Source organism: Eurosta solidaginis, chromosome X (assembly GCF_040869045.1).
Source record: "Eurosta solidaginis isolate ZX-2024a chromosome X, ASM4086904v1, whole genome shotgun sequence".
NCBI classification, from domain to species: domain Eukaryota; kingdom Metazoa; phylum Arthropoda; class Insecta; order Diptera; family Tephritidae; genus Eurosta; species Eurosta solidaginis.
The window spans coordinates 192012424-192024235 of NC_090324.1; the positions used below are offsets into that span (position 1 = coordinate 192012424).

The window sequence follows — 11812 nt, forward strand, 5'->3', positions numbered from 1 at the left end:
GGGACAAATGGATGAACGAGAAAACAGAGTGGAGTTATTTATTCGACAATTTAGCGGTTCGAACGTTTGCAGAAAGTGTAAAATAAGCGGAGTTTCACTAAATTCGTTACAATATTCATATTTAAGACAGGACAATGTCTGTCGGGTCAGCTAGTATAAAATAAAACTGAATACTAAAGGACGTTAAGAGTACATTAAAAGAGATTTATTTTAGTTCAGATGTAATAACTCTTGCATAACTATTTTAATTAATGATTACACCTTTGTTTTTCCCTTTTCGATCTCTTCTTATTATTGCTGATTCTGAATTTTCTGAATCTTTATTGGATGTTTTTGTCGATGTAACTCTGCCAGTTGCAGAGTTTCTATATGTGCGGCTGCTGCGGCCATGTATGCACCATAATAATGTCCAAAGGCTTGGATGTTTAAATCATCATATGTTTTAAGATTGCCGTTTTGCTTATGAAATTGATGTATTAGCCGTTCCACGTTTTTGTTCCGATGTAAAATGCTATGTGATGTTACCGGAATTCCTGCATTTAAATGTGAATATAATTGCATTTCATTCACATCACTGTTTCGATTATCTGAGGTAATATAGTCCACCCTAGAACCAGTTTTAACAGTTTTGGATGGTATGGGCACAATGTGTGTGGCTGGTGATGACGGAATAAATGTTTTGCCTTTGGAAACCATTTTTGGAAGATCTGTGAATTGTTCTTGAAATGAATTCGATCTTGTCGGCAAAGGCCAATCACCAAAGACATGAGCGTCTTCGCTGCCTTCGCTGTTGCCAATTAATGTTTGACTGCCTTTATTAATACGAATTTTGTCAACATATACATCATTTTCTTTGTCAACTAACATTAGGGGTAACTCTTGCTTGTTTGTATCCTCAATATCACTGGCTACTACATCCACAATTTCATCTTCTTCCTGTTCGTCTTGCGTTGACCGGATTTGTTGCTGTACAGCAGACGTAACAAAAAGCTGCCTATGCAAAAGTTGATGTGAATAAAGTGAAGAGTCATGTTGTTGCTTGTTATGGTCGTCACCCCTTACTAAGCTAAAATTGTTTGTTTGTTCCAAGGTTGCAATTTTCACTTCATGCGATTGTATTTCTTTGGATGCAGTATCAGGGTCTACCTCTTGGCTATCTGGTGCCAGCAGAGATGCTACATCAAATTGCCTCTTACGTGTTTGCTTAAAACCACTTTCCAATGAACCACTACTATTCGAAGAGCGTTTTGCAGTCGTTCGACTACAACAAAGTTGTTTTGATGTGTCGAGGAGGCTGATGCTGTCAGTTTTATTTTGTTGCGAGAGGAGAAAAAGGGTATTATTTTGTGTGAGTGAGTTAAATAATTTATTGTTTTGATAGCCAGTACACTGTTTATGTGATAAAATACTACTTGTATGTCGGTTGGTGTCATATAAGTTTGGCGGCAATGACGTATGATGTTCCATAATTTCTGAATTAAAATAGGTGCCACGCATTTGTTGCATATGTTTAGTATATGGCAATGAGAGATGATATGAAGGGAGTATTTGATAATGTGATTGTTGGTGTTTTTGTGGTATACAATTAAGCGAGTTTCCATCAAGAGCTAGCGGAATTTCATACGATGCCTGTGAAGCACTATCAGTTCTCGGCGCAGAGTACAATGAATTTGCCAATGCCAACATCGGTGGTGGAGAAGATTGGTTAATATGGGGCAACGGTGGACTAGGTGAGTCAGTGCCAGCAGCGTCAAATGGTAGACCCATATGTTTGCGTACTTTACGCTGAGCTTTACGCCGTCTGAAATCACCCTTTCGAAAATCATCGATATTAGCAGGATGTATAGCCCAATAATGCCCCTTTCCATTAGCACTGCGCCCTGACTTAATAAAGCAGTCATTCAGCGATAAATTATGGCGTATAGAGTTTCGCCATCCTGGTCCTCGTGCCCGAAAATAAGGATAATTATCTAGTATATATTGATAGATATCAGAGAGCACGAGCTTAGTTTCGGATGAACTAAGAATGGCCATAGCAATTAAGCCAATGTAGCTATATTGAGGTTTAGGTTCCACCGTATGAAAAATATGTTGGGGAAAACATGACATAGATAACGGCAAACCATTGTTATATACCATGCCAAAGGGCGTATATGGTATATCCTCTTCCTTCGATGTACCTACTGTGTAATCATTGCCCTTTTTGTGTACTCCCTTTGATCCTGATAAAATATTGTAGTTTTCACTCTCCAATATATGCATGCCATCAATGGTACAACCCACGGCATTTCTAACATAAGACGATAAAGGGGACATAAACGTACATTTACTGTGCGAACAACGAAATTCATCTATGCTCAACGCAAAATTATTGAATAGCGTTCGGCTTTGCTCTAATGTTCTCGGAGGATGACTGGTTGTTGCCATCGAAAGCACATTTTCACTTTGTACATCTTGTACGCTTACAAAATTTTCTGCTGTTACGAAATTAAATGACATATCAAGGATTTCAATATTGAAAAAAAATGTTTAAACCCGGTTGTTGAATTTAGTGTGGCATCCTGGCATGTGGAATACCTCTTAAATTAGGTATTGATTGAACATTGTGCAATATCAAACACTTGCAGAAATTGGCGAAAGTGTAAGTGTATGAGCTAAGCATTCAAAACTATTTGGTCTTTGAAGGTGTGTTATAGATGTTTGATTTTCTGCCAACGACGAACCCGTTTACGAATCTTTTGATAATCGCCGCAGTAGACACATTACAGATATGAAAATTAAAGATCTGGCTGCTGAAGTTTGTTGCAGCTTTGGTAGTTTTGAAATTTATTGCTGTCTGTCCTTCGGCTCCTGAAAAAAATTAGATTGGGCAAATTAGGAGTAGAAGACTACATAAGAAAGTAAGTACATATTACTTTTTCCATGCTTGGTTTAAATAGGTAAAAATTACTGGGATCAAAAACTGGCTCAAACTGACCCGCTGTTTAGTCACTGTTCATTTACTTCACAACCGATTGCATTATTTCGCCTTGTTCGACATGCTGTGGTATTATAAATTGATGGGACGCCAGTTGACAAAAGAAAAATAATATCCAACATGTTGGCAAGTGAAGTTGTAAGGTCAAATTATCATACGGTTGGGAAATTATTTTTTTCGCTTATTGGTCAATTATATTGTCAGTTCGTTGTCAAAGCGGACAGCAAAAGCATTTTACGTCATATGACAAGCCGTTTTCAGTGATATGGCCAAGTTTGTGGTCAAATTTTACCTAGTGAAAACCAAACATAAGAAATTTTACGCAAAGCGGTTTTTGTGACAGCACCCGATATTGAAGGGAATAAATATAGTAGTTAAGTTTAATTTGATACCCATATTCAGTGTTAACATTTGCTACTTCTGCGTAGCTCTGGCTCTGAACAAGAAAAGAGCATAGATCAGAGCCGTAACTTAAAAAAATGAGAGCATTTCTACTGCTCTGCTGCAGGCTACGTCGTGTTTTGGAGCGGAGCAAATGGCATTTTGTTGCTGTTTGTAGTGGAGCGGAGCAATCAAAGTTAATGCTATTTGATTTGTTCGGTATTGTTATGCAGAGCTGTGTAATTTCTCTTCTTTTAGTTGTTGGAGATATTGTAGCGGTGTGATGATGCTATTTTTGTATTGTGGTTTTATTTATTGGTCTTTTAGTTGTCGTTTGGGGTTCTTATTTTTGTTGTTCCCACGTTCCATTACTAGTAGCTGTAATAGCGCGAGACAAGATAAAGTTCTGCAAAACATTGCTCAAGATAGCAAATAGAATAACAATGTAACTTCTCGAAAAAAATCCGATTTTTTCGGTAGCCACTAGCGCCTAGCGATTTTTTTATTTCTATTTACGTCAATCGAAAAAATGGGTAGCTTCAACCGAAAAAATTACTTATATATTTATCGACCTATCCGGCCTAGGGGTCATCATGACATGTTTTATTACAATCACTTTCATTTAAAGGAATGAATTATAATGAAATTCTACCAACTACTTCTTCTGAACGCAACTAATACTCCTGCTAAAAATGGGCTTAATAGGTACATACAAATGTATGTTATCATGACCACTTTATTTAGATCAAACATTTTTTCAGAATAAAATAATTCAATACTTAACGCGATATTTCCGCAATTTTTAAAGCGACAATGCTAAAGTTGTAATTGAACAACTTCGTAAGATAACTTTAAAACCGTATTTAACTATTTTGGAAAAATTATAGGGACAACGCTTACTAAAGCCGCTCTAATCGTTTGAAAACCTTTGCACCCAATTTAAGAATTAAGTATCAATTTTTCCTTTTAAAGATATAATTGCCATAGACCAGAGTCACTAAAATCGCTTATATAAAAATGAAAAATACTCATAAAGGACATACATGCAAATTCCAGATCTTCAGCCTCTACCGCTTATTGTATTTGGCAATGACAAAATGTATATTGTCATAAAATTACATTTACAGAGCAATTTCAGATATCAATTGATGGTGCGACGACTTCCATTTTCTCTAAATGTAGTCATATCAAGCTCAAAGTTTAAACATTAAGAGATCTAAAGCTACATGGATATTAGCCGATCGAAAAATACGACAAAGAGTATAAGAAAAATGTAAAATGTTAACAAAAATTCGTCGAAAGACAGAAGATATCAAGCCCGGGTCAAATTTCTGTCAGATAGAATAGGGCGACCTGGTAACCAATATTCAGAGAGTGCTTAGTTCCAGAGGGAAATCTATCCGCTTAAACCGAGGAAGCGATGAAGCACACAGCGAAGATGATAATGTTCTACCCGCTCTTCACAATAAATGCTACTGGAGCATTCCATGGTTGGTACGGAACAAATCGTGTGCATTTTGTTTTCATTTTTAGACCTTAACTAAATAAAAGCTATAATTTTTTCAAATAAACTATTTAGTGCATTAATTGTATTTAGCCACCGTGGTGTGATGGTAGCGTGCTCCGCCTACCACACCGTATGCCCTGGGTTCACACCCCGGGCAAAGCAACATCAAAATTTTAGAAATAAGGTTTTTCAATTTGAAGAAAGTTTTTCTAAGCGGGGTCGCCCCTCGGCAGTCTTTGGCAAGCGCTCCGGGTGTATTTCTGCCATGAAAAGCTTTGAGTAAAATCTCATCTGCCTTGCAAATGCCGTTCGGAGTCGGCATAAAACATGTAGGTCCCGTCCGGCCAATTTGTAGGGAAAAGCAAGAGGAGCACCTTAGATCTATTCGGAGGTTATCGCGCCTTACATTTATTTATTTTATTTTTAATTGTATTTAGTCATGTCTAAATAAAAATGGATACCTGCCCCTGATATATTTGTATAAATATGTGAACAATTTCAAATAAGCATGTTTGTACGGGACAGCAGAAAATCCCTGGATTTCGTGGTCAGTCAGATAAAATTTCAGCGAAATTCTTTAGAATTAAAAAAAAATGCTTGTATCTAGGTTTGGTAAGATAACGTTACACGTGTGTTTGCGTTTTGCGAGTGCTTAATGTGTTTTCGGTTATTATAAAAAAAGTGTTTTCTTCCCTTGTATTTCAATTTATTAAAAAAACCTTGATATTTACTAAAAGGTAAGAATGTATATTTTGTGAAAATGTGTGATTAAGGGATATACAAATAGTAAAAATGTAAAAAAAAATGGAAAAAGAGAAAAGGGAATGTCCGGGGTAGATTCAGCGTTTAGTCTTGGGGCACATTCGGCGAACCTTAATTTCTGCCGAATGTGTCCCGCATAATGTTAAGTAAACTTTTCATTTAGTTATAGATTTATCTAGAAATTCAAAAATGGTTCGAAATTATAAACGTAGAACCGAATCGGATATTGATGAAAACGCGATTAAAAAAGCAGTTGCAGATGTTTTAAGCGGTGTAGAAACGGCAACGCCTGCCGGTTAAAAATATAATTTAAGACGACAAAGAATTGAATCTCGAGTAAAAAAACAAAATTCGTTAGCCGGACACAAGAATAATTACCAATCAAAGTTTACCTGTAGATACGTTTTTACAATGGAAGAAGAAATCGAGCTAGTGGAGTACGTTAAAAAGTGTAGCTATTATCTATATGGGTTATCATGCCAAAGTTTTCAGAAGTAGGCATACGAATACACTACCGCTAACGGGAAAGATTTTCCTGAAAAATGGAATGTTGCGAAAGAAGCTGGGGAAGACTGACTATAAACGCCGGAGGTGGAAAATTTTTCCAACCATAAGTTAACGAACGACTTTGAACTGAATGTAGAAGATTTCGTTCTTACCGTACCTGCTCAAACATTAAAAAAAAAAGATGTATTATGTTGCTGAAATCATTGAGAGGCTTAGTGAATGTACATTCACTTTTAGTTTTCTTAGGAAGATTGACATTCCGCAGCTTATATTTGTCAAGCCCGAGAACGAGGATATATCATTGGTTTTGAAAAATGAAATTTTATTTAAACTTCCAAGCCCTGTGAATCCTGCTTCAACATCACGTTTTCGGACCAAATATATTTTTGAGGCAGATTTAAGTAGTTTCAACATCAAATAATTTTCTCTTATTTTAAGCCCAGGAGGCACTATTTTTCACTACACTTACATGAAATATATTCTTTGTTCTTGCTGATATACTATATTTATTAAAATATAATCTCAAAAAAAAAAAATGTATAAAAGAAATTTTTATTTAATAACAATACATTACTACATTAACGCCGAAGATGCCCTTTCAAATGCCGGAGCCACCCTGCCATGGGGTACATTCAGCAAATTTGAGTTTTTTCAATTAACTCTAAAAATGTTTGTCTCCACTACCAATTCAAAAAATATCTCCCCAACATTTTATATTTAAATAACATGGGATTTTTTAAAGCATACATACGTTTCGATTCGTTATTTATCTAGTGAGATATGGAGCTTCAAAAAAAAAGTGCCGGAGCTACCCCGGTCTCCCCTTCTGCAAATTAAGGAGTTATCATTTGCATTTATATGCGCATAGGGAACTGATATTTTTCAGTGTAATAAAGATTTTCTCAGCCCACGATTTCGATAGCCGATTAGAATAACTTTCCAATTGTACCAAGATCTTGGAAATCGGTTGAGCCATTCCGTAGTTATCACAACTCAAAATTACCATGATATCAAAATATAAAGAGATGCATTTACTTAAAATTTAAAAAAGGAAAGAAAACGCCATTTTATTTTTTGGATATGTTATATAGACCTTTCTAAAAAAATATATTTTATTTTAAAACACTTGGCCTTTGAAAATTTTTTAAGTTTTTACTGTGTATTTTTTCGGAAGCCGATCTGAATACCTTTCCAATGGTAGCAAGATCTTTGAAATCGGTTGAGCCATTCCGTAGTTATCACAGCTCACTTTTCACGCATTTTTCACAACTTTGGCACCTTGCCACGCCCACAATTTTTCTAAAATTCACTTTCTAAAAATGAGGTTTTGTTTGTGTAGGTAAAGTGTCCCTTTATGAAAAATTTTATCAAAATCTCAGGGGGTCGTGTTAAAATGTGCCTTTTTTTATAGGTTTTTATATGAAATTCATCCTATGTAAAAATGTATTCCTTTGAACAGTTGCCAAAGAAAATTAAAAATCCAGAGACGCGTTTCGGTCCCAGGATCACAAAAAGGAAACAAATACCAAAAATATCTTAATAACTTAATGAATAAATAAATATTAAGGATATTAATAAATTAATATTAGTTTCTAATTTTAGTTTTCTTCTATTTAAGTTAAAAATTAAATTAAAAGTGATCTGGCCTTTTATTTACAAAAAATTAGGCCCCTAGTGTTTAAAATCGCGCAAATAGCGTGTAAATATAAGCGTGTGTAATATTACACATTTATAGTAGTTTAAGTGTTGCCTACCATTTTGGTAGTAAATTTACGATTTTTGCTTTAGAGTGCACAAGCAGGCGAAATGGGAGGATCACCTAAATAGTTGTAACCTCTCTGCCGGTATGGGTAAGCTTTGGTCCACCGTAAATTCCCTATCGAATCCGTCAAATCACAATGACAAAATTTCCATAGCCTTTAGCGATAGAGTGCTGTGGAATACGAAAAAATGAGCGAGCGCTTTTTGCCGACAATATATAATGCATTCTACGGTTGACAAAGTTAGACGGAGGGCCAACAGATGCGCACATAAACATAAATTCAGCGCGGCCTCAATTACCATCACCGCCAAAGAGGTTGAGGATGCCATCAGTAATGCTAAACCCAGACCTGACGAGAGGGGGGGGGGGGGGTGGGGACCCCCGGGCCCGGGGTTTCTCAGGGGGCCCACGATTTAGAGACACTAAGACATTTTTTTTTAATTCAGGACAGTCTTTAGTTGTTCCATGTGCAAATTTTAAGCCGAATTTCAAAAGAAACGAATATTGATAAAGATTTTTTTGCCTAGGCCTGAGGAGACAATAAAAACATCAAACAAAAATGTATATTTATATGAATCCGAAATCGTAAAGTTTTCGTGGTGACACTGATGAAGGTATAACAGCAGCCTTATGATCCCACCCTGTTTCCCACTTGGTGCAACCCTGTTGTCTGTTGTGAATGGACAACAGGTGTTGAAACAAATTGGAAACGGGGAGGTCGGCTCGAAAAATAGGAGCGGCCATTATTGCAAGTTTTGGACGACATAGAAGAAAAAAAGCGAACGAGTGAGCAGCTTAAAACTAAAAATATTGTACAAACTAAGAATTAACTAAGTCTAGTGTAAAGACTAAAAACTATTTAGTATACTATAAACTAAAACTAACTTAAATAAAACTAAATAATTAAAACTAGAAAATACGCGTTTTTGGTATTTGGAGAAGTGCGTGTGCATAGCAGTAGGGTGTGTGTGCACGCAAGAACAATTTTTTGGAGAAGTTAAGAAATGGAACTTAACAAAGGTTCATCTTCAAAAAGTCAACAATACCACCAACTCGGTATCAAATCCAAGATTACTTAAACGACTTCGATATCGGTACCGTGAATAATAAGTTTTGAAGGAGTCAACGAAATAATTCGTCGAAGTCATCAAAAATGCCCTGTTATTTTTCCACGTGATCGTGAAGACGAGGCATTTCCTACCTCGTTGTTAAACAGAATCTTGCCAAATGGAGAGAAAGTGGAGCGCGACTGGTTACTGTGGAGTACCAGTAGCAATGCTTTTTATTGCTTACCATGTCGTCTGTTAAGCACCAATACTTTAAATCGACCTAAAATTGGTTGTGCGGATATTCGGAATTCCAGGTATGGAAGAAGCTATACGATAAACTGCCATCACACGAAAACACTCAAGATCACATTAAATGTTATATTCAGAGGCGATCTTTACAAAATCTAATTCAAAAGGAGGCTACAGTTAATACAGTTATCAATGAACAGCTAATCACTGAAACTCAAAGTTAGGTTAGGTTGAACTGGCCGGTCCATTAGGACCTCACATAGACTGATTGAGTCCGTAGTGTTACCAGAAGTTTGTTTTAACGACCAAACTGAAAAAATCTATCAAAAACCAGGAGCTATGTTATAAAATAACTCCGTCCTCTTGGCAAATACTAGAAGCTTCCTAGGACTTAAGCCACTTCCTGCTTCTAGATCTGACAGCTGTATGACTACTAATAGCTGGAGTCTTAGCCTGGCAAGTGCAGGGCGCGGGCTCAGAACGTGCTCGATCGTTTCCTCCTCCAACCCGCACTTCCTACATCTGCTATCGCTGACCAAGCCTAATTTAAAGGCATGTGACGCCAGAAGGCAGTTTTCAGTCAGAATACCCGTCATGAGTCTACAGTCCTCTGTTTTGAGTGATAGAAGCAACTGTGTTAGTCTAATATTGTAAGACCTACATATAATCTTCGACACTCTACAGCCCCGCGCTTGAACCGACGCCTTTCCCGCTTGGTCCATTAGGTGCACCTCTCGCCTTCGCTTAATCTCGCCCAATCTAATTGGGACGTCTACGGAGCAAGCTTCAAGGGATGCGCCCTTTTTAGCTAGCTCGTCCGCTTTTTCATTCCCATCTATTCCCATATGCCCTGGGACCCAATATAGATGTATGCTTCTCTTTGTCCTAATTCTCTCCAGAGACTTCTTACACTCTAACGCGCATGTAGATGCTGTGCTATGCGAGATTATTGCCTTAATTGCTGCTTGACTGTCAATATAAAAGTTAACACGGTTGCAGCTTAAGCTATTCTCTTCCAGGGTTTCTACTGCTTTGGTTACGGCTAATATTTCCGCTCGGAAAACGCTACAGTAATCCGGCAGCCTGTAGGATCTGCTTATTTCCGGATCAGCGCAGTATACCGCAGACCCTACTCCTTCCACTACTTTGGAACCATCGGTGTACACATGTATAGCCGCGTCCGCCATTTGCGCCAGCCGTCCACCTCTATTGTGGCCTTAAGATCTCCCTCGAAGCGCAGATAGGGAATCAGGTAAACTCAAAGTGGAAATGAATTTTATATAGAATTTTGGACACTATTTTACTTTTGGGTGAAAGAGGCCTAGCTTTCAAAGGCGAAAGTATATATCTTGGTGAACGAAACAATGGACATTTTTTGGGCATCTAAGATCTCATAACAGCAGCACAAACGTTTACAAGTGCACTATCTTTCCCCAGACATTCAGAACGAGTTTATAGAAATTGTGCAAAGCACGTGAGGGAAACTATATTAGATCAAAGCAAGAAAGCCAAATAATTTGCTATTATCGTTGATGCTAGTCACGTTGACTACGTTCATTTTTCGCTAACTCCATTTCAATTCGAAAGTAACAAATTTTCCAATTCAAGAGCGGTTTTTGGCTTTCGTGAATTGTAACCAAAAAACTGGTCAGAAAATCGGTCCTATTAAGGTGACAGACACACTATAGCAAACAACAATATTATATATTAAATAATTTATACCTCATTTATTGGCAATTTAATACCGCAAAAAAAAATTTAAAGCTGCGTCCGGTTCCGAGAAACGGGAGTGTCTGCTAGCTTAAGACTCAAGCCAGCAGACACTTCGCGAAAACACGACCTACAGCTTCTGAACGACTTGGATAATTGATATTACATTTATTGGCAATTTTTTACCGCAAAAAAAAATTTAAAGCTGCGTCCGGCTCCGAGAAATGGGAGTGTCTGCTAGCTTAAAATTCAAGCCAGCAGACACTTCGTGAAAACACGACCTACAGCGTCCGAACGACTTGGATAATTGATATTACATTTATTGGCAATTTAACACCGCAAAATAAAATTTAAAGCTTCATCCGGTTCCGAGAAACGGGAGTGTCTGCTAGCTTAAGACTCAAGCCAGCAGACACTTCGTGAAAACACGACCTACAGCTTCCGAATAATTTGGATAATTGATATTACATTTAGTGGCAATTTAATACCGCAAAAAAAAATTTTAAGCTGCGTCCGGTTCCGAGAAACGGGAGTGTCTGCTAGCTTAAGACTCAAGCCAGCAGACACTTCGTGAAAACACGACCTACAGCTTCCGAACGACTTGGTTAATTGATATTACATTTATTGGCAATTTAATACCGCAACAAGAAATTTAAAGCTGCGTCCGGTTCCGAGAAACGGGAGTGTCTGCTAGCTTAAGACTCAAGCCAGCAGACACTTCGTGAAAACACGACCTACAGCTTCCGAATGACTTGGATAATTGATATTACATTTATTGGCAATTTAATACCGCAAAAAAAAATTTTAAGCTGCGTCCGGTTCCGAGAAACGGGAGTATCTCCTAGCTTAAAGCGGGAGTCATTGGTGCCGTATGTCGTATCGCTGTAGTCGTATCCCTACCGTAATCA

General features: G+C 37.4%; 1 protein-coding gene across 1 annotated transcript; it reads right to left on the bottom strand.

Annotated features, from left to right (window-relative positions):
- Positions 1–291: 291 nt before the first annotated feature.
- fd102C (forkhead domain 102C) lies at positions 292–2499 on the bottom strand. Its single transcript, XM_067758360.1, has 3 exons — positions 1639–2499; positions 1147–1203; positions 292–936 (listed from the first exon to the last, which is right to left on the bottom strand). Exons 1-3 carry the CDS (start codon positions 2497–2499, stop codon positions 292–294), a joined length of 1563 nt encoding a protein of 520 aa, XP_067614461.1.
- Between the last annotated feature and the right edge of the window lie 9313 nt (positions 2500–11812).